Source organism: Primulina tabacum, chromosome 1 (genome assembly GCF_025594145.1).
Source record: "Primulina tabacum isolate GXHZ01 chromosome 1, ASM2559414v2, whole genome shotgun sequence".
Lineage (NCBI taxonomy): Eukaryota > Viridiplantae > Streptophyta > Magnoliopsida > Lamiales > Gesneriaceae > Primulina > Primulina tabacum.
This window is the reverse complement of record NC_134550.1, coordinates 56,798,955-56,826,607: the sequence shown is the minus strand read 5'-3', so window position 1 is coordinate 56,826,607 and position 27,653 is coordinate 56,798,955. Positions and strand designations below refer to the sequence as shown.

Below are 27,653 nucleotides of genomic sequence, written 5' to 3'. Positions count from 1 at the left end.
TTACCGATTTGGGTTTTGTCTACGTGGATGTAACTATGTTCCTTCTTTATCTTGTTCCATCCATTCATCCCACTTGCGGGCAAATGCATCTATTAAGAACAGGCGTGAGTGAGGAAACAAACGTTTTCCTCACTAATGAACTACACTTCTTCGACAACTTTAACTTGGATAGAAGCCTTTCTTTCTTATCTTTCAGAACTAAAAAGAAGAAAATGGAGGAAATTATAAATGTACAAAAAGATTTGTCAAATACGAAAATGCTAGCACGTGAAATGACGTACTTACAAAAGACAGTTCAAAGAATTGGTGAATTAACAAACCAGAGTTGAGTTGCGGAAGAATTAAAAATATAATTTTTATTCACAATGAGCTTTTAAGCCTTCCTCCAATAACAAAAGACTAGTAATTTCTTCATGCCGTGCTCAGTGGTGTTAGTCTGAAGAACAAAGATTAATGCACAAATTAAACATCGTCCTTTTCTCTTAAATATTTACTCCAGTGTAAAAAAGTAGACTGGGAGGGGGCAAAGATTTCTTTTTTAAAAAATGGGAGTCAAGAATTTTGGAGCTGGAGATGTATTTTGGATAGTACACATGAAATCGGGTTTTTACGTAGTAGCAAACGACTGGCGCTTTTTTACCTCAGGAAACAAAACTTAAACCTAAGGAAACGATCCGAGGATGAAAATTTGGCAGTTACTTGGGCAATTTAAAACATGGGGCATTAATAAATCTCTAGATATCCTATTTCAAAAGGTATATTTTCAATCTCACACTCCACGTGATGATAGGAATGAGGCCTTTCATAGGAATTCAAAAAAAATAAATCACACATCTCACAGATCTAGATTCACAGGATGAGAAATTGGATTGCCATTAGCAATGCCAATATACCTTCAGTTTATAATGATGGTATTGCTGTGTTTCCTCTTTCTTTTCCTGGCATTCCTAAGTATCCGTGCAGTCTCCTCCTCCACCGCCTCGGACGAATATTCCTCATTATCTAACCAAAACAAGCAGACATTCTATAATCATCAACTTAGGTCAGAAATATCAATTACTGCATTCGGATAAATCAACAAAAGTCGTTCTAGAAGATATCACGGAGAGGATACCTCTCCCCTTTTCTTTAAGCAAGCAGGAGAAACCTCCATCAAGCTCCTCATCCGATTCAATCAAAACTCTCCATTCCCGTTCCTAAACCGATATTCATTTACTATTAGCCAGTTGAGGTTTCTGCAGCTAGCAATTTAAGTTTGTAATATAGCACCAGTAAATTCAACAACACTTTTACCTGGTTAATGATATTGTTACAATTTCCAACTTCAAAAGTTGCTTGCTTGGGTTTTACAGACGTCCATCTGCCCATTTCATCCTTCGGGAGTAAATAAGCTTGCTGTGCTTTCACATGCATTGTTGCACTACAAACAAGGGAAAAAACATTAATTTCAATAAAATACCAAGAATATTATAAATATTGGTAGAGAACCAAAAAAATCATAAGAAGTTTTGTTTTCTTGAATCCCACATGTTAAACAGAATTGGCTTGGGATGATACGTTTTGGAAGATTTTTGTGTGATAGATTAAATAGAAGACAAAATATAGAGCAGATAAGGGGAGCCAAGAATACATACTCGTTAGGGAAAAACACTTCCTGCATGGTGGCACAAACTTTGGCAGCCTGAAAGCGACAAATATGCAGACATTCTTAAAGTTCTTCTAGATACTTTAAACACCTAAAGGTCAGGTAGTTGTCCATCTCTCCATAGAAAGAGTACCTCACGCCCGTGAATGGGAGGAGTTTCTTGTAATTGTATAAACTTCTTCATGTTACAAGCAATTGCCTGCAAATGGTTGAAAAATTTATCATCAAGCAACCATGCTGGATTCCGTTGTCAGTAGCTGTCTATATATTAATTCAAAAATGTCTCATAGAATCTAAGATCATGTCCTCCAAACATTTGCATTTTCCAACTACATTGTTTAACACATGCATGCCTGCATATCTTTGTTGAAATTCTTGAAGAGGTTGTGCTGCAGCTTTGTCATTTGAGTGTCAATTTTCTCCGATAGAGATGAAAGCATTGAAAATATTTCCCTGTAATTCTCTTGGTTGCTTTTACTCTGCTTGATTCGATCAGACACGGATGTCAAACCCAAGTCAAGTCGAGTTTTTATATCTTCTTGTCCTTTGCTCTGGAGAAAGCACAGGTTGAATTAGATTTTAGTTTTCTATTTATGCAACAATAATGACAAGAGAAGACATCAGAGAATCTGTTACGGTCTAGTTACCATTAACAGCATTGAATCATCGAGAGCGATTAACTTCTGCCTCACACCTTCCACTGTGCACGAATTATGAATTAATTAGTCAAGTGTCATTACTAACATTTTATGAAATTTATACGTTGCATCTTGTCTTTTTATGTATAGCTCTATACAGCAGGCTACTCCAGGAAATATAAGACTTAAATTTTTCTTGAAAAATCTACATCATCCTCTGAAGAAACCATAAAGTAAGAATTCACGCAACCTCCAGTAGAACTACAGTATTCCTCGAGTGGAGAGGCAACACAGTTTGAAGTGCAACCGTCACAGGTGATGCACAAAGAACCATTCCATAGTATAGCTATTTTGTATTTCATTAACAATCCATAGATACGTAACACTCACTCTCTAATGCTACTTCTTTTGTACCCTTGTTCCCTTGCATGATGTCACTCTGAACTGAGTCCAAGATCATTCCAAGCCTGCTAAGTGAAGTTTCTACCATTCCAATTCTGTGTTCAAGCTCTTCACTGATCTGGCCTGCTCGAGTAAAACAAAAGATACATCAGTGATCAACTGTAACATCATGATGATGATAATACTATCTTTGGGTTTCATTATTTTAAATCAGACAACAAAACCTTATGCCTTTTTAAAAGAATATAAACTGCCGTATTTCCTTCTTTGTTTAACTCCTAAAAGACTCAGTAATGCATTCCCATCTTCATGATGAAAATAACAAACTATGCTATCCACGTTAGTCATTCTAGTTCATACATTTGTAATCTTGGCCAGTCCACTTGCGTATTAAAGTGCTGGAAGTTTTAGGTATCATCATCATCTGTGTCTCTTCTCGTGTGCAGTTGATTGGAGGCAAGCAAGATGTCCTCTTCAACGAATTCTCTCTTTCTTGAGATCCTATTTTCTATATTAAAATTCAAACACACTCATTAAAATTTACACACATTTTAGAAAGATTCAAGTGGTATAAACCAACAAAGCAACAAATGCTCTAGGAAGAAATTAGTTCTTTTTTATTCATAATAAAAAGGAGAAAGAGTTTTGCATACATCAAGGCACGTGAAATATTATGTAGACAATATAAGAAAGTCAGAGTTCTCATTCTGTTTATCACATCAATTAAAACATGAATCAATTAGACAAGCTCATGTGTAGTATCACTCTACAGAAACCACAAAAAAGGAATTGGCAGAATATTAGCAAGTATAGAAGCAGAAACAAACAAAAATTTACGTTTTGCATGCACCCGTGTTATCTGCGGATCCTCTGCAATTTCTTGTAAACCAAAGTAAAATAAATTTAACCTTCAATGATTTGGAAACATCAGGTTTGCAATAACAAATGCATCTAATTAAATATTTGAATATGTTATTGCACATCAGTATATACATTGTATTCATAAGCACATATGTTATATTGTAACCACCTCGCTAGTGAGGATCTCATCCTGAGAATTTTGTGAAAACTGAGAAAAGAGACCATGCTGAGATGAAATCCCCTGTGATAACGACTGTTGTGACTGTTGTGGTCGCAGATCTGATGCGGCTCGATTTCTACCGAAGATCGAGGAAGACTCTGATCCGTTGTGTACTGCAACTGATCTCCTAATTACAGCATAAACGCAGAGCGTTAAACCTTCAATATGACTGCATAACACTCATCCATAAAACAAGGAACACTGATCTCATCAATTTTTCATCACACGTGTCCTATCACTGAATTCCTCCCAGAGATTTGGCATATAAATATCCACAATAGCAAAACCTTAACAATCAGCTGCCTAAGTTATTATTTCATACAGCACAAAAAGCAAATTCGATTCCCTTACTGATAAAATTTAACTCGAACTTCGAAATCCATACACATCCAATAGATAATTCGAAGTATGTATCAGAAATTGTAGGATATATTAGCAGTACAAAGTCTCAATATATAAGAAAACGTAATGCAGAAGAAATGAAACCTAGATTGAGGGGGAAGAACGGATATGGAGCTCAAATCGCAGGCTTTGTTGATCTTCATCTTCATCCAATCGATCGCAATTCGCAACTCAAAATAGATTATATGTAAACGTCGGGAGACGTAGAATTATGATTTTCGTACTGCTGAAGTGTGTGTGTGATGACTGGAAATGGAGGGAGAACGGGAAGTCGAAAGGGTATTTATAGACTATAGTGCAGAAATTTGGATGTGGTCGCGTGTGGACGTGTACCACGGAGATGGGCTGCGATTCTATTTGGGCCTCGATTTGGCTCAAATTCTAGACATTGTATGTTGGTAAAGTTTGGTTTTGGATCTGTGCGACTGTGCACGGTAAGTAGAACCATATACATATATTTAAAATTAATTTTCCCAACGTAATAATGTCTCTTACTATATTTATTTTATTTAATAAAGTAAAAAGACAGTATAAAAACAGTGAACTTCCAAAACTAACCCTGAAATAAGAAAGACATAAAAAAATAGAATATATTATATTGTAATTTTTCTCATTTGTAAAAATCTTCTTTCATAACTTTCTTCCCATTTATCTTTTATATAATTATTTTAATAATCATTTGTTTTTTACAGCTTAATAAAATTTAATTATTAAAAAAATTAATAATTCAATAGATTACGTACATGATACATGGCATCATGTGTGTTTTGCACGCCCGTAAGTAATAATCATATGGACTTATGTTGTATTTGACGCTAACTTCTCTTTTATCAAATGCAAAAATTATAACATATAACGAAGATAAATGCTAAATTTATTGCACCGGAGTATGACCCGGGACGGGAAGAGGAAGACTTTTACTAGGGAAGTGAATGCAAAAAACTATATAGTTATCTAATATAATTCGCGAACGCTCATCCCATAAACAGAGTTCCAATTTTTTTTTGGATTCTGCGTTATTGGGATAGAGATCGTTGTAAGAGTGGTTTGAAGTTAATATGTGATGGCTGTGGTGGAAATTCCACTGTCCATGGACAGAATAAGGTGTTCAGAGGCTGATACATTCATCAGGTAGAGGGCAGGGTGTGGGTGGTATTGTGGTAATGAAATTGTGGAGGAAGAAGTGCCTAGCAGGCCATCGTATATGAAAGAGGATGTGATGTACGTTGCTTTCGGAAAAGATGTGAAGGAGAGTTATCCAGTTTTGATGTATGCATTGAGGAACTCAAGAGGGATGAAAGTATACTGCATGTTCATCAACCAGATCAGAAAATACCTATGCGTTAGTGCATTGATGATTATTATTTATTGTACATTGGACTCCTTAATTTTCTTTCGGAGATGACATTCAAATTTTTCTTTGTCGTGTTTTTTCGGAAGATTTCATCTGTTAATCTGTTGTATTATTGTTTTGCTTGGATCTTGATCAGTTTTTCTGTGTGGAAGTGAAGTATGTGAATGGTATTTCGCATGTGTGTTTGAATGAAATTATTTTTGCCCAAGATTTATGAATATCTCGAGTTTATGGTGGTGAACATGCACATAATTTTAGGTTGAGAAAAAAGTCATCTATTTTTCTCTTTGTAATGTATGGATCATATCAGTGATGGTTTGCCTTTCAAGTTACAATTAAACTGAAGATTATGACTATAATCTTGTGTCATCAGTTGGTTCTACTTTCTTTTACTTCTACCGTTGGGATTGAATCCTCTTGCCGTTATTGTTTGTTACCAGCTTTAATTTGCATTTGAATGGTCATATGAATCCTTTATTAACCGACGTACGTCTGACATTACTGAATAATCTTTTATATAATGGTTCATAGTATGTACTAAAGTTCCAACTAAACTGCTGGAAGAGCACCAAGTTAAAGCGTTTCATGCAAACGAGAGGCAGGAGATGGATGCGACCATGAACAAGTATTTTTCAGATTTCTGAACTAGCCGGGGTATTTTCTATTGCTTTTTCTGCAAAAGAGATCATTTTTTCTTCAATCACTGTGTAATTCCTTCGTAGTTCATATTAAAAACACACATTTATGATTGTGCAGACAAGCATACAAAACATTCATTCACCCATACGTATAAGTACATGCATGCATATACATACATGATACAAAATGTGTACTTGATTTGGAAGAAGAATTAGGCAATAAGCACTATCCATTTTCGTTATGGCCAACCTTTCTTTATTGCTAATTAACAGCATGCCTAAAGTTTGATTTCGTGCTTATTTTACTTTATTCCCTAGTTCAATTCCGAAATTGCATTCTTCCAAAAATCATGAAACTGTGCACTTGCTTCAGCTTAGTTCTGTGAACCCATTTTCTTCTCACTTAGGTACGAGCAGAGAAAATTTGCATAGAGATGGAATCTATTGAGAAAGGTAATTGTGCGGTTAATATCTTAGCATGATATCAAATGGCTTGTCATGGGAGCTGCTGCCAATAAATCTTTTTCTAGGTACAGTACCAAAGAGCTGTGCTTATGACTATGAGGAATAGCCCAATCTTGAATAACCCAAAAAATATCATTCATTTTTTGTGGCAATAATTCATTTGCATGACTCGCTATTTTTCCTTCAAATAATAGTATTACAGGTTGTAGTCTCCCATGAATAACTTCAATCTCTTTATTAGTAATTCAGTCAACTTCAGTAGCAACTTCGATAGTTGTCACTGAAAGTTTAAATTTAAGAGAATTGAAAGAAAATAGAGGTCCTCATTTGGTTTGATATGGGTTCTCAGACTGGACAAACATGACATGACAGCATAATCACCCTTCAATTCCAGGTTGCAAACTCGTTTCTTTACATTTCACATTTTCCGCTGCTACTTGCGATTGCTAATAACTGGGTTGACACTCGTAAGATAAAGAATTGTTCGTCAATTTTATGGCATATGCTGAATTCATCCATGTGCTCCCCCATTGTTTAGCTTGGCGGAAAAATTAAAGAGCCCAAGTCTAAGAATGTGCTCCACATGCGCATGGAAGCTCCTGCTTTCTGTCACATATGGTTCGTGTGTAAAGGAAATCTCATATACGAAAGGCATGCTTCATTGTTGTACTCTTTGGAGCGACTTCTTGATTTCTGTTTGATGGTGTATGGTGTAGATGATACTGGTCAATGGATTTAAATGAGCAGAATATGGAGCAGACCAGATAATTGATATGTATTCTAATATTTGGTAGTGCACTGATTCTGTCCTTTGAGTATAACAAACATTCCTTTTTCCACTTCATGTTAAATAAATTTCAGTCAAGTCCAAGTACTGAAGCTCTGTAGTCCTCAATATCACCATCAATTGCAGATGGGCAAAAAGGTCAGATAAACTCACGAGGTTCGTTTTTGGACTACCGTAGGTTCACCGTTCAAGTATGACAATCATCAAGTGCAAGGGGTAATGCCATATATCAATCACTTCAGGAAGATCGAATCACTAAATGTACTTGATCAGGAAGGGAACATGAACAATGAATGATAGAACAATATGACAGACAATATAAAGAGAAATAATTCTCTTATTTCTGGTTCTTTAAAATTGACAGACAATATAAAGAGAAATAATTCTCTTATTTCTGGTTCTTTAAAATCATGGATTAGTAAATTTTATATAGATAAAATCAAATCTCACTAAATCTGATAAATATTATATAATACCTGATACCCCATGGATGAGCCCATCAAGATCTGGCCCAAACCCCCGGCCCATATCTAAGGCCCACAGGTAGCCCACAGGTGAAGGGCCCATGACAAGCCCAGGTATTCTCCTATAAATACCAGGTTTGAGCGTACGATATTTCATTCACTATATTGTTTTCAGCAGCGCCCTTAGCTGCTCCCCCCATATATCCTCAGTCTCTGACTTGAGCGTCGGAGGGGCTACGCCAGGATACTCTCCTGGCCCCCTCCTAACGGTCTTATTTGTGATTTCAGGCCCAGGGTAATTTTGAAGCCCGTGTCTGGATTAGTGACGCTTGCGTGGATCGGACCCTAAATTTCCCGTGAGTATCACTTGGCGCCGTCTGTGGGAATCTTTGAGTTAAGACGTAGAGATGGTAGGGAGGAGAGGGAGTGGAAGAGCCACCTCAGCATCATCGCGTCCTCGGAGGGGACCCGAACCATCTCGCGCTGAGGCGGGACAGGAACAACCGCATCTTGAGACAAGACAAGAACAACCTCGTCAAGAGGCCAGAACTGAGCAGCCCATCCACGAGACGAGGGTCGAGCAAACCCGTCCCAATGAGAATGTGGGAAACTTGACCCTGGAACAGCTGAGCCAATTTATCACCCGAACAGTGGATGAGGCCATGAAGAGGAATCAAGAGTCTATGTTTGTAGAGGAACAAGCCACCCATCAGGAGCGGGAGGAAAATGTTGAGGTCCATCATAGCAGGGTTGAAGAGACGCAACCCCTCCAGAGTGGGGAGATTAGTGAGATGGGAGAGATGTGGAAAGAAATAAGGAGGTTGAGGGAGCAGGTGGGAAGCAGGGCGCCGGTACCCAAGAGAGGAAGCCCTTTTTCACTAGCCATCTTGGAGGAAGGGCTTCCTCCGAATTTCCGACAATCAAACGTTGGAGAGTATGACGGACATACAGACCCTGAGGAACACTTGGGGAGATTTGAGAATGCGGCTCTGTTGCACCAATATTCGGACGGAGTCAGGTGCAGGGTGTTTCTGGGCACGTTGGTGAGGTCAGCCCAGCAATGGTTTAATACCCTGCAGCCCAACTCCATACAATCGTTCGAGGATTTCTCTACAGCCTTCTTGCACCGATTTGCCAGCAGCAAGAGGCATCAAAAGAACTATTTGAGTTTGTTTGTGATGAAACAGCAAGAGGCTGAAACGTTGCGGGAGTTTGTCCAGCGCTTCAACACTGCAGCGCTAGAAATACCATCGGCTACCCCTGACATCATGATAAGTGCCTTTACACAAGGACTAAGGAGAGGAGAGTTTTTTAAGTCGTTGGTCAAGAAGCCTCCGTCGAGCTATGATGATTTGTTGGCTCGAGCTGAGAAATATGTAAACTTGGAGAATGCTCAACGATACAGGAGGATGGAAAACTGGCCCGGAGGAAGTAGGGTGGAGGGAGCCGAGAGAGGTGGAAAGAAGAGGGGTGCAGGGGAAAGAGATGAGGACAGAACCAAAGGTAGAAGACAATTCTCATCACATGTTCCTCTGAATAGGAGTCGGGATAAGGTGATGGAGGTGAGGGAGTCGGGGGAGAGGGGGGAGAAGTCGCAGAGGGTTGAGAGCAGTGCTCGACCTCCGCCACGGGGTAGACAAGAAGGGTCCTCGTCCGGGAGTGAGCTGAGATCTCGCCCGTCTTCTAGGCGGGGTCGAGGCCCTCCATGGATACATCCGAGGATCGAAGAGCCGAGGAGAGAGGTTCGAGGTCAGGATGTCCCTCGGGAGCCCGCTGAACCGAGGAGGAGAACGAATGAGGATAATCACCCGACGAGAGGAATAATTCATATGATCTCGGGGGGTGCTACTGATGGGGATTCCGGGTGAGCGCGGAAGGCGCATGGGAGGAGGTTGGAGAATTTTGAAATATCGAGGAGTGCGAACTTACCCCATGATCATGTCATCAGTTTTGGGCCAGAGGATCTCCGAGGCATTGTGGCTCCTCATAACGATGCCTTGGTGGTGACGACCACCGTTGCCAATTACGATGTGGCACGAATCTTTATTGATAACAGAAGCTCTGTTAATATCCTGTTCAAGAGTACTCTAGATCAGATGAAGGTGGAAGGATTTGAGTTTGAGCCAATCTCCACTCCTCTATATGGGTTCGCAGGACATGCCATCCCGCCGCTGGGTCAAATTGTCCTTCCTTTATCCTTGGGGCATGAGCCTCGACGGGTGACCAAGATGACGACATTTACTGTGGTGGACACCCCATCCGCTTACAATGGAATTCTGGGGCGACCAGCCCTAAAGGATTTCAGAGCTGTAGCGTCCACGTATCATCAGAAGTTGAAGTTTCCTGTGGGGAGGGAGGTTGGAGTCTTATGTGGGGACCAGAAAGTCGCTCGTCGGTGTTATGAGGGGATAGTGAAAGAAGAGGGGAAGAGGGCACGTGTGGAGGTCAATATGATTAGAAGGGGGCGAAGCGGGTTGCCCGTGGTAAGGAGAGAGGTTCATGAGGTGATGGATGAGAAGCCGGAGATCGTGACATTGGGGCCTGACAAGAAAACTCTAAGAATAGCCCCTGACCTTGACCCAGAGGTAAGGGAAAAACTTATTACTTGTTTACAAGCTAATCTCAACAGGTTCGCTTGGTCAGCCCAAGAGCTCACAGGGACGAGTCCAGATGTAGCAGAACATCGGTTAAACATCTTGCCGAATTCTCGTCCCGTGAAGCAGAAGAAAAGACACTTCGGGCTCGAGAAAGATATAGTTATAAAAAAGAAGGTGGGAGAGTTGCTCAGTGCTGGGCACATTCGAGAGGTACAATTTCCTACTTGGCTCTCGAATGTCGTTCTTGTTCCGAAAAGTTCGGGAAAATGGAGGATGTGTGTGGACTTCAGAGATCTCAACAAGGCATGTCCTAAAGATTGTTATCCCTTGCCGCGGATAGATCAGTTGGTGGACTCCACAGCCGGACACCAGTATTTGTGCATGCTGGACGCTTATCAGGGGTATCATCAAATCCCTTTGGCCGTGGAGGATCAAGATAAAGTAAGTTTCATCACCTCTGAAGGAACTTTCTGTTACGTGGTCATGCCCTTCGGACTAAAAAATGCCGGAGCCACGTATCAGCGGTTGATGGATAAAGTCTTTTCTAAGCAGATGGGGAGGAATGTGGAAGTGTATGTGGATGACATCATGGTAAAGTCTAAGGATTCAGCCCTGCTCATACCTGACTTAGTGGAGACCTTTTCCACCCTCAGGTCCTATGGGCTGAAGTTGAACCCTCAGAAGTGTATATTTGTGGTGAAGAGTGGGAAGTTTCTGGGTTATATGGTGACGGAGAGGGGAATTGAGGCTAACCCTGAGAAAGTTCAAGCTATCCAAAATATGGTCTCTCCTCAGGGGCCCAAAGATGTTCAGCAGTTGGCAGGGAGGATTGCTGCGCTGGCACGTTTTATCTCGAGATCCGCCCATAGAAGTTTACCTTTTTTTCCGGACCCTGCGAAAGGCGAAAAAATTTGAGTGGGGGCCGGATTGCGAGAAGGCTTTCACAGAACTGAAGGAGTACCTTGCCGAGCTTCCTGTTCTAGCCAAACCGGCAGCGGGGGAGCCTTTGTGGGTATATGTATCTGCCACTGAAGGGGCCGTGAGTTCGGTCCTTGTCAAGCTTGATGGATCAGTTCAACAGCCGGTGTACTATGTTTCGCATGCACTCAAGGGGGCAGAGATCCGATACTCGGGGTTGGAAAAGTTGGCTTTGGCGTTGGTAATGACAGCCAGACGCTTGAGGCCTTACTTCTTCCGCATTGCACAGTCTTATAATCGAAGAGTCGTGCAGAGGAACTTTCAGGTGGGTGACTTGGTTCTGAGGAAGGTGCAAGAAGAGCAGAGAGGAAAACTGGACCCAAAGTGGGAGGGTCCCTTCAAAGTGATCGAGAGGCTGAGCTCTGGAGCCTATTACTTAGAGAATGCGCAAGGCAAAGCTTTGAAGATGCCTTGGAATGCTTATCACCTTAGGAAGTATTATTCTTGATTCTGTCGTCGATGTATTTTACTTTCTAAACTTTCTTATGTAATCCATTGGAATTCAATAAAATCAAGTTCTTCTTTTCAGTTCATGAATGGTGGTGTATTATGAAAGTGAGAAAAATTAAATTTTCCTGCTAAGGCATCGCCTAGCAGAGGAGCAGAGTTGGGGTGGAGAAAAATTAAATTTTCCTACTATGGCATCGCCTAGTAGAGGAGCAGAGTGCATGGGAGAAATTAAATTTTCCTGCTAAGGCCTGGCTTAGCAGAGGAGTTAGAGGGTGTGGGAGGTGAATTTTTATTTTCCTGCTAAGGCCCGACCTAGCAGAGGAGTTAGAGTGTGGAGGTGTTGAATTTTTATTTTCCTGCTAAGGCCCGACCTAGCAGAGGAGTTAGAGGGTGATGGTGTTGATTTTTATTTTCCTGCTAAGGTATGACCTAGCAGAGGAGTTAGAGGGTGGAGATAGTGAATTTCTATTTTCCTGCTAAGGTGTCACCTAGCAGAGGAGTTAGAGGGTGGAGATGGTGAATTTCTATTTTCCTGCTAAGGTATGACCTGGCAGAGGAGTTAGAGGGTGATGGTGTTGATTTCTATTTTCTTGCTAAGGTGTCACCTAGCAGAGGAGTTAGAGGGTGGAGATGGTGAATTTCTATTTTCCTGCTAAGGTATGACCTGGCAGAGGAGTTAGAGGGTGATGGTGTTGATTTCTATTTTTCTGCTAAGGTGTCACCTAGCAGAAGAGTTAGAGGGTGGAGATGGTGAATTTCTATTTTCCTGCTAAGGTATGACCTGGCAGAGAAGTTAGAGGGTGATGGTGTTGATTTCTATTTTCCTGCTAAGGTGTCACCTAGCAGAGGAGTTAGAGGATGATGGTGTTGATTTCTATTTTCCTGCTAAAGGCATCGCCTAGTAGAGGAGTAGAGGGTGATGGTGTTAATTTCTATTTTCCTACTAATGCATCGTCTAGTAGAGGAGTTAGAGGGGGAAGGTGGTTGATTTTTATTTTCCTGCTAAGGTGTCACCTAGCAGAGAAGTTAGAGGGTGGAGATGGTGAATTTCTATTTTCCTGTCACCGAGCAGAGGAGTTAGCAGGGGAAGGTGGTTGATTTTTTTTTTTCCTGCTAAGGTGTCACCTAGCAGAGGAGTTAGCAGGGGAAGGTGGTTGATTTTTATTGTCCTGCTAAGGTATGATCTAGCAGAGGAGTTAGAGGGTGATGATTTTATTTGCCCTAACAGGTTAATAGTATCAGAGACAAACTCGTGAGAAGCAGTAAATTCAAATGCAAAATACTCAAGGTTGCATAAATAAAACGAGTTCGTACATGTCAAAAGTGCGCAAAAGGAAAGAACCAAATGTAAACGTCCCAAAAGTCGCATAATCCTATGGAAAATAAAACAATGCAGAAAATAACATAAATAAAGGGGCTCAATCTAGGAATCGGGGGGAGACTCGATATGAAGCCCTCGAAGTCGATAAAGTCAGTAGGGGCGCCTGGCGGAGGATAGCCCTGAGCATGGAAAAGGCCGACTGCACCCTCGAAACCCACCCCAAGGTAGTGAAAAGCTTTCGGGCCACAGATCTCGACAAATTCTTCGGATTTGAGAAATTCCTCTTTGAAGGATGAGGCTTCTGCAACATGTCGTGCCTTGGCGTCTTTAAGCTCAGCCTGTGAGTTCTTTAATTCTTTCTTCAGCTTCTTGATCTCTTTAGCTTGATCCTCTATCAGCCGCTGAGACTCCTGCTTCTGTTTTGAGAGCTCGCCGCACTGGATCTGGGACTCCGACAATTGAGCTTGGGACTCCGACAATTGAGCTTGGGACTCCGAAAGCTCCTTGGCATGCGACACTTTCATCTCATCAATAGTAGCCTGGAGCTGTTCGCGGAGAGCCTGAACCTCGCGTAATTCTTGACAAGAGTCAGATCGAGCGGCGTGAGCACGCTCAGCCAACTCCCCGACGTACATCATGCCCTGCATAAGTAGACAAGGGTGAAAAGACGATAAGAAGATCAAATGTATATTAAACATCAATCTAAAGGTTATAAGGAGAAGTATACCTCGGTGACACTGCTGCATGTCCGGCGGAGGAGGTCTGACCACCCCAGTGAACCCATGAACGCTGCATCGGCGTCGGAAGGAAGCTGATACATTATCTTTTGAGCTAGAGGAGTAGGACCCCGCCCCACGATGGCCGAATCCGAAGTGTATAGAGGATACACCGCCGATGCGAGGGGAGGCCCCTCATCGAGCTCGGACCCCTCTGGAGAAGAGACCGATACGACAGAAATCTCAGAAATCTTGCGCTTGCCATGCTGAGGGGCTGACGGACTAAGATCAGTGGATGCATTTTGCTTACCAGACGGAGGAGGGACTTGGCGCGAGGAGGCTCGCTCTGAGGCGGAGGAGGAGGAGCCTGCCTTCTTCTTCTTCGCAGCATTAGGGGAGCTAGGGGAGCTAGCAGGCTTCTTCGCGGTAGTAGAACAGGAACCTGTTTTCTTTTTCTCAGCAGCAGAACAATCTCCCTTTGGGCCCATCGTGACTGCCGGGGTAATGGATTTCTGGGAAGCTGATGAAGAACCCCCGGCCTTTGTCTTGGAAAGTTCACGGAGAAATAGGGCGTTCATGACTCTAGTACCTGCAAGCAGAGACAAGGAACCAAATGAGAATGTTATCAAGTAACATAATAAATAAAAGAAAAACAAGAAGTATGGACAGATGAGAATATCTACCAGCATTCTCCTTCAGCTTAATTTTAACGGGACTTAACCCGGCATGACATAGGAGATCCTCAGATAGAAGTTTGGGAATGTTTAAGCATCGATCTCCTAGTACACTCATTATCTGTAGGTACTCCTCATCTTTCTTATAACTCTTGGAAAGTTTGGGTTTAGTGAATACAGGGTATCAATCGATAAAGCAAGTCAATTCTTTGGGTGGCTGTACAAAGAAAAAGTATTTTTTCCAGTCCTTCACATGACTGGGGGCCCCATCGAACAGTTTGTGGCTAGACCGGGAGGTTACATAGAAAGGTCCATCTTTTGACCTGGACAAAACTAAGAAGTAGGAAAAAGTGGTGCAATTCAAAGGGAGGCCTAAAGCTCTGAATAACACAGCGAAACAGCTTATCAAACGGAAAGCATTGGGCGTGAGTAAACCTAAATGCACCTGGTAGTACTTGCTTAATTCTTGGAAGAAATCGCACAAAGGGAAACGAAGACCTGCATCAAAGTGATGCTGAAAGAAGGTATAATAGCCCTTAGGGGCTAGATAGGGCCGGTCCTCTGGGCTAGGAATGATAATCTGGTGGGAGGAAGGAATGTGCCATAAAGTTCTAAGTTTTGGCTCGCTACCGGAAGGGATGTGGGATGACAAATGACCATACCACAAGTTGTCTGCGTTAGATATGTTCGTCTGTTGGGTCACGTGACGAACTTCCTTACCCGGACGACTATGAGTGGTGACTTCCTCCTCAGGAGGATCAATGGTAAAATCAGGATCGGCTAGGGAAATCTTACTCTGGCTAGACTCGCTGGACCTGCTGGACTCGCTAGACTCGCTAAACCCCTCAGAACCACCCAAAGAACTAGACTCGGAATCGGAATCGGAAGAAGACATAAGTGCTAAGGATAATCAAACAGGAAGAGGAGAGAACTGACCCGGATGAGGCAGGGGAAAATACTCAAAGCAATAGAATCGCAAGAATGGCCGAGCAAGGTGCGTTACGGCGCGTGAGGGCTGGCGTGCAAGGGCGAGGGGCGAGCTGGTGCTCGGGTGCGGGGCGAGCTGGTGCTCGGGTGATGGGCGAGCGTGTGATGCTCGGGTGCGCGGCAGGCAGACGCTCGGCTGGAGAGGGCGAGAGCGGCATGCGAGGGGCGAGCGGGTGCTCGGGTGCTGGGCGAGCGTGGGACGCTCGGCGCTCGAGCGAGCGTGGCACGGCGGGGCGAGCTCGTGGCAGGGTCGAGCGTGTGGCCGGGCGAGCTCGTGGCAGGGTATGTGCACGGAAGGGGCGAGGCGCTCGGGCGAGCGTGACAGGAGCGAGCGAGACGTTCGGGCAGCAGGGACGAGCGTGCGGCTTGGCGAGCTCGTGGCAGGGGCGAGCGTGCGGCCGGGCGAGCTCGTGGCAGGGTATGTGCACGGAAGGGGCGAGGCGCTCGGGCGAGCGTGACAGGAGTGAGCGAGACGCTCGGGCAGCAGGGCGAGCGTGATGCGCGAGGGGGCGAGCACTTCGGCAGGGCACTCAGGCGAGGGATGCGCGCAAGAGCAGATGCACGCCGGGTGAGCGCCTAGGCAGGGCGAGCGTGTAGCTGGCTAGGGCGGGGCGCTCAAGCGCTGGGCGAGGCGAAAGGTGAGTTGCGCCTGGCGGGGCGAGCGTAGGCAGGGCGCTCGACGAGGGGCGAGCTTGGAAGGAGGCGAACTCGGGGCTGGGCGTTGGCTAGGCGAGCGTGGCGCTCGGGCGGACGGGGTAGAGGCAAGGTGGCGAGGCGAGGCGTTGGCTAGGCAGGGAGTTGGGCGGTGGCTCGAGCGTGAGCTGTCGAAGAGGGTGGGCGCGCGCTGGAGTGATGGGCGTCTGGCCGAGTGTGGTGATGGGTTGCGTGAGCAGGGCGTGAGCGTGATTGAAAAATTATGTAGGGGTGAAGCGAGAATGAAGTGGGGAAGGAGCCTATATTTATAGGGGAGCACAAATCTTATCAAGATTGCGATTTGATTTGATATCTTTTCCTTTCAGAGCAGGATTATGATTAGATTTGCTTCCAAATCTTTGGAGACTGGAGGACGGCAGGAAAAAAAAAAAAATCTTTTGGGGGCGTTGCCCCCACACCCCCACGACCTAACCGGGCAGGTCGATCCCCGTAATTTTTGCAGCGGTGAACATCGTTCGTTAACGGCAAACGAAATTAATTTTTTCTGGTACGATACATCCTCATCGTCGATGAACCAAGGACAACACCATTAATCGAACTTTGAACCTACGATTCAGTTCGACTCGGGAGGGGGAGACTGGTGATACCCCATGGATGAGCCCATCAAGATCTGGCCCAAACCCCCGGCCCATATCTAAGGCCCACAGGTAGCCCACAGGTGAAGGGCTCATGACAAGCCCAGGTATTCTCCTATAAATACCAAGTTTGAGCGTACGATATTTCATTCACTATATTGTTTTCAGCAGCGCCCTTAGCTGCTCCCCCCATATATCCTCAGTCTCTGACTTGAGCGTCGGAGGGGCTACGCCAGGATACTCTCCTGGCCCCCTCCTAACGGTCTTATTTGTGATTTCAGGCCCAGGGTAATTTTGAAGCCCGTGTCTGGATTAGTGACGCTTGCGTGGATCGGACCCTAAATTTTCCGTGAGTATCAATACCAATAACATAGTATCCTAGTTCAAAATAGAGCCTATCAAATCTTAACTACTTCGACATGAATTTTATGATAAGATTGCACAGCTTGCAGCTGAAGCAGAGAGATACAAGAGAGAAGCATACGAGGAATCACTCAAGCGTAAGCATAAGAGAGTGGAAAAAGATATTTCTGATAAAATTCACATGGTAAATTTTCAAGAACTCTATTCCTTCATCTCTATTTCAAATATAATGAATTAATAGGCCAATGACAGCTAAGGATTTGGCCTAATTAAGCAGGTTTTCTAAAGTGCTGTCCTAAAAAAAGTAGAAGCAGTTTTGCATATCATACAATAGTGAAAAGAGACTTATTTCAAAGAAAATCCGAAACAAACCAAAAATGCCAGGAAATCCACAATTCAAAAATTTTGGGATTTGGATTTTTTTTTTTAAAAAATAACTCAATATAGCAATTTTTTTATTAAAAAAATGTTTTCTCTAATCTGGCTTCTTCGTTCAAACCGTGATTGTTCTAGTTTAGGGTTGGCCTCATGTTTTCCATAAGATGAAAGGTGTTATGGTGATCATATTTTAGGCTAAAGTATATGAAAACAAGAGGAGTTGAGACGCAGGAGAGAAACTGAAGAAAACTTGGCCAGATGAGAGGAAGGAGCCGAAAAGTTAAAATGCGGCTAGATGAACCGTGGAAGAGCTCTAAGTTACACAAGAGCAGAAATCCTCTCTGGAGAGTCGAATTGCAGATTCTAGCCAGACTGGAGGTATTGGAACAGAAATTGTTTTCTGCTGTTGACCTTTTGAAGAAACATAAGAGATGAATTGATGCTTGAAAGGTACTCGAGGTAGCTCATAACTTAGACAAAAACAGTAATAGGTGATTTCAGTTTCACCCTGTCTCAGTTCTTTTCTGAATTCTCTCTTCAAGAAATTGAAGAAGCAACAGACAACTTTTACCAAGCCTTGAAGATTGTGGAAAGGGATTATGGAATTATTTATAAAGGCAACCTTCGGCACACACAAGTAGCTATAAAAAATACTGTTCCCTAACAACTCGCTTGGACCTTTTCGATTTCAACAGGAGGTTAGTCATTAGATTGGTTCTCTTCTTATCTACAAAAGCATTTGCTTGTTGCTGTTGATTATGATTTAAGTTCTTGAGATGCAATAGGTAAATATCTTGAGTAAGCTGAGACATCCAAACCTTGTCACTTTGATAGGAACCTGTCCAGAAATTTGGCCTCTCATCTATGAGTATATTTTCAATGGAAGCCTCGAGGATTGCCTCAACTGCAAGAACAATACACCCCAACTGACATGGCAGATTCGAATCCGTTTTGCTGCGGAGCTATGCTCTGGTCTCATCTTTTTGCATTCTTGCCACCCTTGGTTGAAAACCTCGTGAGCAAGATCAGTGATTTTGGAACATGCTTTGTCCCCCTTCTAAGATTCTTCAGACAACAAGACATCACTATGTTGCCATGAAACTGACCCAAAAGGAACTTTTGCTGATTTAATTTCAACAGAAGAGCTTACTTCAAAGTCAGATGTTTATTCTTTTGGGATCATATTGTTAAGGTTATTAACTTGAAGACCAGCGGCAGGGATATCTAAAGAAGTCCAATATGCTTTAGATAAAGGGAACTTGAAAGCTTTATTGGATCCAAATGCTGGCGACTGGCCATTTGTGCAAGCAAAACAGTTGGCTCACCTTGCAATAAGTTGCTCTGATGTGAATCATGGACTTCGACCTGATCTTGCTTCTGAAGTCTGGAGGGTTCTTGACCCAATGAGAGTTTCTTGTCGGGTTTCATCGTCCAGGATTGTTTCTAAAGAGTGTCAGGAAATTCCATCCTATTTTGTTTGTCCAATATTCCAGGTTGGTGGATTTCTCATGCTACTCTTTAAATTTTATATACATGAGCAGTATCCCCTATTTTTCCCTCTCCTTGTTGCAAATTCAACACCGACCTCTTTCTTGTTGGATAGTACCTATGTTGGAGAGGCACTCTTTCTAACTTTCTGAGTCTCGAAACCTGAACAACACATACACATGCTTACTAGCAGGTAAACATATGAACGCATCTGCATCATTACTTTCCATCGCATAACTTCGTCATTCTTGACAGGAAATCATGCAAGGTTTACTTTTTTCACCAAAAGCGAGGGGGCATGAGACCCTGTCATCTCAGCAGACGGATTTACTTACGAGGCAGAAGCACTCAAAGGCTGGCTCGAGAGCGGTCATGATACATCCCCCATGACCAACCTCAAGCTTCCACACTGCAATCTGGTGCCAAACCGTGCTTTACGCTCTACAATAAGAGAATGGCTGCAACAGTCTTGAAATAATGCCACAGTTGTCTTGTCTATGCAATTTTCAGTAAATTTCTTGACGAGTGTATAGTTGATGGGGGTGAACCATTACAGGCATAATCTGCTGCCCAAGAGTTGCGCAATACATTAATACTCTATAACTAACAAGTTCCAGCTCGAAATTATGATGCGGTCTAGTATTAAAACGGAGTGATTTATAAATTGAGCTCGTGATTTTTTTTTTTTTGATGCGTTCATAAACATATCAAAACCCACATATTATTGAAAAGTCTCAAAATTTAATCAGTAAATGAACTGATTCTTGCCATTTAAATTCCAAGGGCAATTTGTAATCAATCAGCTAATTCACCAAATTTAGAATTTTATTGCATATCTAATTGAATCGTAGCTTTGGATCGCCACGAAATGATTATTTGATTACATTAGAAAGTAGACTCGCAGATAGAAAAATAATTACCCTGTATGCTTACTAATAAAGGGCTCGGAATTCCTCCACTTCCTAAGCTAAAATACACTACAAAACTGTTCATTCATTTCAATCTACAACAGAAGAGGCTTCTTTCATCTTCTGTGTACAAGAGTGATTTAATGTGGTTTTGGTTTATACCCATCAACAGCAAAGTTTCGAGTGGCAGAAGGAACGGCTAAGCGAATTCCATCCAATTCCCGTGCAGCAATTATCTGGCAACCCAAACGAGACCTATAGAAAAATTTGGGGGAAAATATCAAGCAGCTAAACAGACAAATTATTGTTCGCGTATGAACACAAGAAACCTACGTTTCAGTGAGGCCAAAGGCGAGATCTAGCATGTCATTTTCCTCATCTGTTGGATCAGGTATTTTGTTGTACTGGCTCATGTCCTGTCGAAGGAAAAAAACTAGTTGACAACAGAAGGATGATTTCTTGCCCATTTCCAGCCGCACTCATTCAAAGTTAAATGGAGGATGGAAAGCCAGTCTTGGCGCATGGTTACTTACCATCACAATCACATGACAAGTGGAACAGGCAAGTGATGCTTCACATGCACCTATAAATTTGAATGATTTAGAAAGCATAATAACTAATAAACACAATTATTATTATTGCTTGCTAAATTCCTGAGATGACAGGACTTTGCAAAATCTCCATATTAAGTAATTCCATCAATATATAGAAATCAAACTGAATTAGCACTTGACTTGTGATTGAAATACTAAGACCAAACATCCATTAAGGTTAACGAGTTCAGGAACTGGAAAAATCTAAAATCGCCAGTTTACCTTCAAGATCTAAATCATTCTCATGAGCAGCTTCCAGCATCGACATTCCAACTGGGACCTTAATATTTACCTCTTCTCCATCCTTGTCAACAAATGTTACGTTTATCCTGCAGCAGAAATGAGGAACAAAATAAAATCATACACGGAACTCCACATGTATGTCAGCTTTAAAGTCATGTGTTTGCTTGCTATATCAGGTTCTCTGAACCCCGAGACATCAATTCTACACTCAGTTGATAGCAGTTTCGAGCAAGAATATGTGACAAACCTTTGAACATGCATTGGAGATTTGTTTTTTGTATTTTTGTTTTGCTATCTTTTAAGTTGTTTTGACAGGATTTGGTTGTCTGTTGATTTGAATTAGGATAGGAATAAGAGAGGTTTATCCTTTGTGGCATTTATCTTTTAGAGTCTGAATTAGGGAGGAGTTTTGTATATTTATTCGGTTGAATGGAATAAAGAAAGGATCGAAAATTTTATCAAACACAAACTCTCTCAAGATCCAAGGTTCTCTTGTTAACGAGCCTCAAACTAAACACAACATAGGGCGCCAAGGCCGAAAACAAAACAATAAGGAAATCCTTTCCGACTTGCAAGATTTTCTGCCCGTCCCGCAACGAGATCCCAAACGCATAGACATAGCAGAATACCAGTTACGTACCATTGGCAGTTGAAAAAATAATGCTTCTATAGAAAACATTTTACACATATTATGCCTGATAACAACAAATACATTCAATAAAACACTAAAATTGCAGTTTCATATTTTTTCATTGTTGAGTATTATTCTTCGGAAGATAATATGCAAATGTTAGTCCTCTAAATCCTAGAATACAAGGAGGGTTTTATTAGTCCTATATACAGAAAAGAAAAGGAGATTAACATTTTGATGCTGTGTTTGCTGTGTTGAAAGACTTACTTCTGCTCCGTTTCATTTCCTTCATTGGAGTCAAGTTTAGCTGCTGCCGTGCTAAATAATTCATCTCTCTGGTACCCAATCCCACACTGTTAAACAGAAAGAACATAAAATGTACAATAGAAAGTCATAATGCCAAATTTAAATGGTTGAAAATGCAAAACACAAAGAACAACCTTATCTGCATGGACATGCAGAATGATAGTACCAACACTGTCTCAACTCTCATGTGATTGTTTTCTTTTACGAAAGGAAAAACCAAAAGGCGTAAAGAAATTGTAAATTTTTCCCAGTCCTTTGTACACTTCTTTTCTAATAACATCATGCCTTTAGAAGCCTCATATTTTACACAAATGGATATCTACTTTTTCCTCAGACCCTATTATGTGTAGCCACTTAATTCAACTATACCGTCTGGAAGAAGCCATAAAAAAGAAAAAGTACATGGTTTCATGCAACTTCAACACCTTTTTCCATCTATTTGATGAAGACTACATCATGACCTTCAATTATTCTAGCTCAACAACATGCAAAATTCTAACTCGAGTTCTCCCGTTGCCTACACAATATAGTTATGAATGACATGCAAAATCTAACCATTAACATTTGAAGTCTGCAAACAAAAGCTCAAATTTATTTTTGAGGAGTAAACAAACTAACCTGGGTTTGTAAATATTGATGATGAATCGCAGGCAGAACTGAATGCCTTCTAAAAACTGGAGCTGTAATGAAACAAGTAGCAATCAATAGAACAATTTAAGCATAGAGATGCAAAGGATGTAAGGAAAACGCCTTAATAATAGCAGAAAATATTATGAGTTAATAAAACTACAGCGAAGGTGTCAGGCCACTTGTCAGTTTCTATGAAGAAAAGACTGTCGAGTTGAATTAACCAGGAAGGAGAAGAGGAAATGCAGCATTTCAGAGTGTTATCAGGACAGTTGTCATTTTCTATGAAGAAAAGATTGATGAGTTGGATCAACCAGGAGAACAAGAGGAAATGCTGCATTTCAGAATGTTCAGGTACAGGAAATGGATAAGAGGATTCTAAGGCTAATAGGAAAGGTCACAGAATAGTATTTAAACAAAGAGATTTGAACTCTCCTTTCATCTAGAGTATAGATTAGGCAAACACTTCCCAAATAAATAATTCATTTGACATATTTAAATACAACAGCCCTGGAAAGATCTATTAATACACTTCTACAATAAGGTTGTAACTGCTAAGAGTCAATCTAGAGCTTCGCACCATATTAAGTTTCCATATCAGACACAATCCATGCATACATTCACTGTTCCTAAATTAGAATGCAAATACCTTCGACTGCATGCTAACTTCCTATTTATTCAATGTTCGCCAAAGAATCCAAGAAAAAAAATTGCAAACTGCATACATTAGACTTGGTGAAAAAAATATAGAAAGACATGGCACCAACTTTCATGACATTTTAAATGATGAGAAAAAATTTTACAATTGCTGCCTTGCAGGCTTAACAGAATCATCTGCTGGTAGATATATGACTGAACTACCAAATGAAATAATATGTACAACTCTTGTTTAAAGTTTTCATATTTAATGAAGGAGTGACAGCAAACCTTTTACCAGTCTCTGGACTGCATAGGATCCAAGCCTATAAAACCTGGAAACGAACATATTCTTCAACTCTGTAAAACCACAATAAAAAGAAACAGGGATCAATGGGTAAAGTTAAAAACAAGCTTTGCTGACTGCATCATCAGCAGTAAAAACAACATATTTTTGAGCCGCGTTCTTCTACCCTGACTAGGAATGGACGACTTAAATGCGGGAAGGGACGTTCGCCAACCTTATTAACGCACAAAATTATAAATAAAATTCTGCATTTGATCCTTGAAGTTTCTAAAAAAATAATATACTGTTAGAAATACATTAAAATAATCTCCCACGAAGTTATCCAGAGGCTCAAGCTCCGCTCATTGACGCAAAATTACTATAGACAACAACATATCAAACCAACGATCAAATGCAGAAATCAAAACAAAAAAGAATAAAAATAAATATCAAATACATATCGCAAAGACAACAAAAGCTAAATAAAAATAAGCATGAATATCTGACAACTTATTTTATAATATTTCCAAATTCCAATTTTATACACATCTAATGCAAAAAACAAAACAAGAAAAATGCTTCTCAGGAATTTATAGTAGAAACAAGAAATGTAGAAACAAATTCAGGAAAAGGGGTAGTAAACCCTAGACTCACCGGAGGTGAAGTTCAAATGCACGGCACGGAGCTGCGAAGAGAAAGAAAGATGGCGTCGTTTCTACGAAAAACAAGGAACTCGTGCCGATTAATTCCTCGGAGATGGGAGACAGGTAGCCCAACGGGTTCGAGAAAGGAACCGCCAATAATGGGCCATATTTTTCTGGCCCCTTCCATCTTTTTCCATATGAAATAAGAGGCCTACCCAGTAGGCCAGTACCATCAATCCTCTACTTTAAATTTTATTTATTATTTATTTTTTTATATTTAAAAAATTAATACTAATTAAATCAAAACTTAAAATAAACTTTAAAGAGTTGCATTGATCAATCATCATCTTTAAATATCATCATGTCTTTAATTAAGAAAAATTTACTATGTTAATGAGCTTCTTTGCAATTGATTAAAATATATTATTATTATTTTTATGAAAACAGATATTCTAATTTATTGAAAATATATATTAGTGAGTGACTTGTTTAATAAATCATTTAATCGAAAATTTGAAATTATCGTACCAAAATTTTCAATATATGTATCTTGAATTGTAAGCATTCATGTTTAAAATTAAAAAAATACTTTTAATATAAAAAATATTTTCTCGAGATGTATTCGGATAAAAAATCCATATCTCAAAACTATCGCCTAAGACTCATAAGAATTTTTGCGTATATTGAAATACTTACAATTTTTTTAAAAAAAATCAACGCACCGATAATACCAGCGAAGAACATTTTCTACCAGTTGACACTCCATTAAGAAGTCAATAATGCCGAAAATTATAATCATATCCATATAATAGAAATCTCAACTGCACTTTCAGCCATCGAAGAATAGTTTGACAGAAAATGCATCGGCGGCAGCTCCGAAGATGATAAATCAACAACTTGTAAAATCAAAATATTTAGTAATACAATAAAGCTTACACGATATTTACCATCTCCAAAGTAAATTTTTTCCTCCATAGCTCCACCTTTCGTTGAATGACTGATACACCTAACATAAATAACGGAACAACCATCTCAATACATGTATACACTTGAACTTTTGACTATTTGTGAGCATACTGGAGTTCATAATTTCTACATGTAATCAAATAGTCAATAGATCTATGCTCTAGCTAGGAAGGGCCATCTTTATCCGTCTGATATTCACATCGAGCCTACATTCAGAATACGAGGAAACTGGGCCACTCGGAATTGTTATCTTCTATACAAGTATTTTGACAATGGAAACTTCAGACTTTCTTGCTACCTGTCAAGGACATAATAAAACCACGTGACCACTTCTCTAAATAGCAACTGAAAAAAATGTAGGTCTCTTTCAAAGCAGGATTCGAAATACTACCTTCGAAGCCAAATCGTCAGAGATTGTAGATCGATAACGAATTGAGCCTTCCAATGGACAGCTTCCACCTTTAGTAATAAAATTGGTACTACATAAACTAGATAGTTGCAAAACAATGTCGGACATGAACCTGCTACCATAATATTCACCTCCAAAGCCACCATTTTGGCGTTCATAACCGGGTGAATACACCGCAACAGATGTTATACACTGAAAGTATGGCCAACAATTTTTCAAGGGGAAAGTCCCAGGTCCTTATTGAGTAGCTCTTGTTCTTTGATTTCCTTCTGCTCCCATTGATTTTTCAGAGCTCCTGCGTAGAGCATAGAATGGAGAATAATCACTTATGACTTATGCATCTTATTTTCGTAGCAAAAAAGTTGAGACTTTTTCGCAATTCCCTCATCAATCAAGGGAAAAAGAAGATTCCGAAGATTTTCAAAGTTTATACTGATTTGATTGCTAAACTTCTTTTGCACAAGCAGCACTCCAACATTCTTCTAACAGGAATTCCTAATAACGTATATACAATCTATAACCGTCTCAATATCGATCAAACAACACAATATGAGATAACTTTGGTATATAAATTTACAGACAAAAAAAATATCCTCCGTCACTTGCCAAATAAGTAATGCGTATTTTCAATTATCCGGAAGGATAATAACGCAGAAGGCAATGGCATGTGAACTTCAAATTACACCAAAAAAATGAAAGTAAAGAACAAAATAGATATGTTTCACAAGTTAAAAGTATCTTATGTTCGTATCAGATATCTCTTATCAACTTAATAAATTTTGCTCACGTTCCCTTTCTTTTATGATTTTCCAGATCCTCAGTTGAATCAAAAAGTGCCGCATCGAGCGTTGCTGGTTTTCTTGAAGCAAGAAATGCAAGAATAAGAAGATATTTGGAAGAAGTAGACCGTGGAAGTCAATCTCATCTAAGGATTCATCCACCAAACTTCTTTCGTGATGCCCTTCCTCCAAGTCCTCTCCTTGTTGGCTGAGGTTTCATCAAAGGTTGAGAAGTAATGCTGAACGCCTCATTCGAGTATAGTGAGATGCATGGTTGAAGATGACTAAATAATTTTCTATTGTACTTCATTCGGAACAACTCCCAAACTAATTATCAAGAGGTTCGCAGTATTTCTTAAGTAAAGGTGAAAAAGATGGTCGCTAATTCATCGCTTGTCCGTAATTCTACAGAAAGGCTTCGAAACCATACTGTTTTAACTGGAACCAAAAGAAGTGAATACAGGTATTAGTTATCCAAAAACTATAAACACATAGAGAGCAAAGCAGTGAAATGCAATACGTGCTCCAGAAACGAGGAATATGATTTGGGATTTGCTTGGTTTTTCATGAATATCTTGCGTAAATCATCTTCTGTGAATCCAGGAATATAACGAGGAAAGGGCTCAACAACCTGTCTGATTGATACGTATCAGGGGAGGTATTACCCATAAAAATTACACCCACTCGGCCATTTTCAGGATATCATACAAATTAAATAGCAAGGATAATGTGCATCCCACTCCTAACAAGCTCTAAATTATCAAATACCAAGTAAATCATCCTCCCATTAACCTGTGGAGATACTTTTTACCGCAAGACTTCTCGTTTTTCTTTTAAAACTTTCTATAAGAGTAGCCAAACCTTCACGAGTCGAGTCCGTCGCGAGCTTTTTTGAGTCGGATCGAAAAATATTTAATTTGTATTCAACCATATCGAATTCGAGTAAAACTCAGACATGTTCGAACTTTTTTCTGAACCGAAATTATTTTGTTCGATTGTTCGTGAGCGCTCGCGAGTTTTAATATTTTACTAATATAATATAATCATATATTAGATATATGAAATTTTGAACCATTCGAGTACTTATTTTCGAGCAATAATTCAAATAGTTAACGAACATATTCGACTCGAACTCGAGGTTTAAGCAGATTTAAATTTTCGAACTTCGAATCAAACTCGAATTCGAATAAACTAATTCGAGTATTCAAATTTTCGTCATATTCGACTCGATTTGGTTCGTTTATATCCCTAATGCAATGACATAACATTTTATGAAGAGACATGGCATGAGAATCCAAGTCAAAACAAAATCCCACCCAATTATAATGTAAAATTAATTTAAATTAAAAAAATTATAAATACACACATTCCGAAGTTAAGTAAAAAAACCATTTTTCAATTAAAAAAAGTAGTGAGGTGGTTCGACATAAATCCGATTCCAAACAAAATGAAAAAAAAGGCTATCTGACCCAAGTATTTGATTTCATTGATACTTACATATGCAATGC

At 40.6% G+C, this 27,653-nt stretch overlaps 5 protein-coding genes and 3 pseudogenes across 6 annotated transcripts in view; 2 read left to right on the top strand and 6 right to left on the bottom strand.

Moving 5' to 3' along the window:
* Positions 1-16: 16 nt before the first annotated feature.
* LOC142520241 (putative recombination initiation defects 3) lies at positions 17-1,978 on the bottom strand. Of its 2 annotated transcripts, none has more exons than XM_075623250.1 (6): positions 1,779-1,978; positions 1,635-1,681; positions 1,294-1,420; positions 1,115-1,196; positions 894-1,002; positions 17-198 (listed from the first exon to the last, which is right to left on the bottom strand). In XM_075623250.1, exons 1-5 carry the CDS (start codon positions 1,827-1,829, stop codon positions 896-898), a joined length of 414 nt encoding a protein of 137 aa, XP_075479365.1. In that variant the 5' UTR covers positions 1,830-1,978; the 3' UTR covers positions 17-198; positions 894-895. The 2 variants fall into 2 exon arrangements, with proteins under 2 accessions (XP_075479365.1, XP_075479362.1); XM_075623247.1 differs by lacking the exon at positions 17-198 and adding an exon at positions 266-436 and having other exon boundaries at positions 1,779-1,976.
* A 5-nt stretch (positions 1,979-1,983) lies between these two features.
* LOC142514096 (putative recombination initiation defects 3) lies at positions 1,984-4,520 on the bottom strand. Its single transcript, XM_075619750.1, has 6 exons — positions 4,253-4,520; positions 3,716-3,893; positions 3,046-3,193; positions 2,674-2,808; positions 2,293-2,345; positions 1,984-2,196 (listed from the first exon to the last, which is right to left on the bottom strand). The coding sequence occupies exons 1-6, from the start codon at positions 4,315-4,317 to the stop codon at positions 1,984-1,986; spliced, it is 792 nt and encodes a 263-aa protein (XP_075475865.1). The 5' UTR covers positions 4,318-4,520.
* An 8,698-nt stretch (positions 4,521-13,218) lies between these two features.
* Positions 13,219-14,730, bottom strand: LOC142514080 (uncharacterized). Its single transcript, XM_075619749.1, has 3 exons — positions 14,622-14,730; positions 13,950-14,527; positions 13,219-13,863 (listed from the first exon to the last, which is right to left on the bottom strand). Exons 1-3 carry the CDS (start codon positions 14,728-14,730, stop codon positions 13,219-13,221), a joined length of 1,332 nt encoding a protein of 443 aa, XP_075475864.1.
* An 863-nt stretch (positions 14,731-15,593) lies between these two features.
* LOC142514064 (U-box domain-containing protein 33-like) lies at positions 15,594-19,769 on the top strand (annotated as a pseudogene).
* Positions 16,733-27,653, top strand: part of LOC142513968 (uncharacterized) — a 103,663-nt gene continuing 92,742 nt past the window's right edge. The window contains exon 1 of the mRNA XM_075619745.1: positions 16,733-16,960. The gene's annotated coding sequence lies outside the window, so the exon portion shown is untranslated. The remainder of the gene's footprint in view (positions 16,961-27,653) is intronic.
* Positions 19,925-24,041, bottom strand: LOC142553029 (uncharacterized). Its single transcript, XM_075663007.1, has 8 exons — positions 24,002-24,041; positions 23,353-23,421; positions 22,417-22,478; positions 21,760-21,845; positions 20,841-20,947; positions 20,559-20,608; positions 20,359-20,441; positions 19,925-20,280 (listed from the first exon to the last, which is right to left on the bottom strand). The coding sequence occupies exons 2-8, from the start codon at positions 23,408-23,410 to the stop codon at positions 20,166-20,168; spliced, it is 561 nt and encodes a 186-aa protein (XP_075519122.1). The 5' UTR covers positions 23,411-23,421; positions 24,002-24,041; the 3' UTR covers positions 19,925-20,165.
* LOC142514048 (origin of replication complex subunit 5-like) lies at positions 25,993-27,076 on the bottom strand (annotated as a pseudogene).
* The window catches only part of LOC142514032 (F-box/kelch-repeat protein At3g61590-like), a 3,020-nt pseudogene continuing 2,727 nt past the window's right edge, over positions 27,361-27,653 (bottom strand).

Coding starts and splice junctions, on each gene's coding strand:
- LOC142520241 (XM_075623250.1), bottom strand. CDS start 1,829: ATGAAGAAGTTTATACAATTACAAGAAACTCCTCCCATTCACGGGCGT. Junction 1,421..1,634: donor GAAGTGTTTTTCCCTAACGA/GTATGTATTCTT, acceptor CCTTGTTTGTAG/TGCAACAATGCATGTGAAAG. Junction 1,197..1,293: donor GTAACAATATCATTAACCAG/GTAAAAGTGTTG, acceptor ATATCGGTTTAG/GAACGGGAATGGAGAGTTTT.
- LOC142514096 (XM_075619750.1), bottom strand. CDS start 4,317: ATGAAGATGAAGATCAACAAAGCCTGCGATTTGAGCTCCATATCCGTT. Junction 3,894..4,252: donor GTTCTTCCCCCTCAATCTAG/GTTTCATTTCTT, acceptor TGCTGTAATTAG/GAGATCAGTTGCAGTACACA. Junction 3,194..3,715: donor ATGAGATCCTCACTAGCGAG/GTGGTTACAATA, acceptor ATTTTAATATAG/AAAATAGGATCTCAAGAAAG.
- LOC142514080 (XM_075619749.1), bottom strand. CDS start 14,730: ATGAGTGTACTAGGAGATCGATGCTTAAACATTCCCAAACTTCTATCT. Junction 14,528..14,621: donor TAAGCTGAAGGAGAATGCTG/GTAGATATTCTC, acceptor CTCTGCTTGCAG/GTACTAGAGTCATGAACGCC. Junction 13,864..13,949: donor CATGCAGCAGTGTCACCGAG/GTATACTTCTCC, acceptor CTACTTATGCAG/GGCATGATGTACGTCGGGGA.
- LOC142553029 (XM_075663007.1), bottom strand. CDS start 23,410: ATGTTCGTTTCCAGGTTTTATAGGCTTGGATCCTATGCAGTCCAGAGA. Junction 22,479..23,352: donor AGTCCAGAGACTGGTAAAAG/GTTTGCTGTCAC, acceptor GTTTCATTACAG/CTCCAGTTTTTAGAAGGCAT. Junction 20,281..20,358: donor GCCTTTGGCCTCACTGAAAC/GTAGGTTTCTTG, acceptor ATTTTTCTATAG/GTCTCGTTTGGGTTGCCAGA.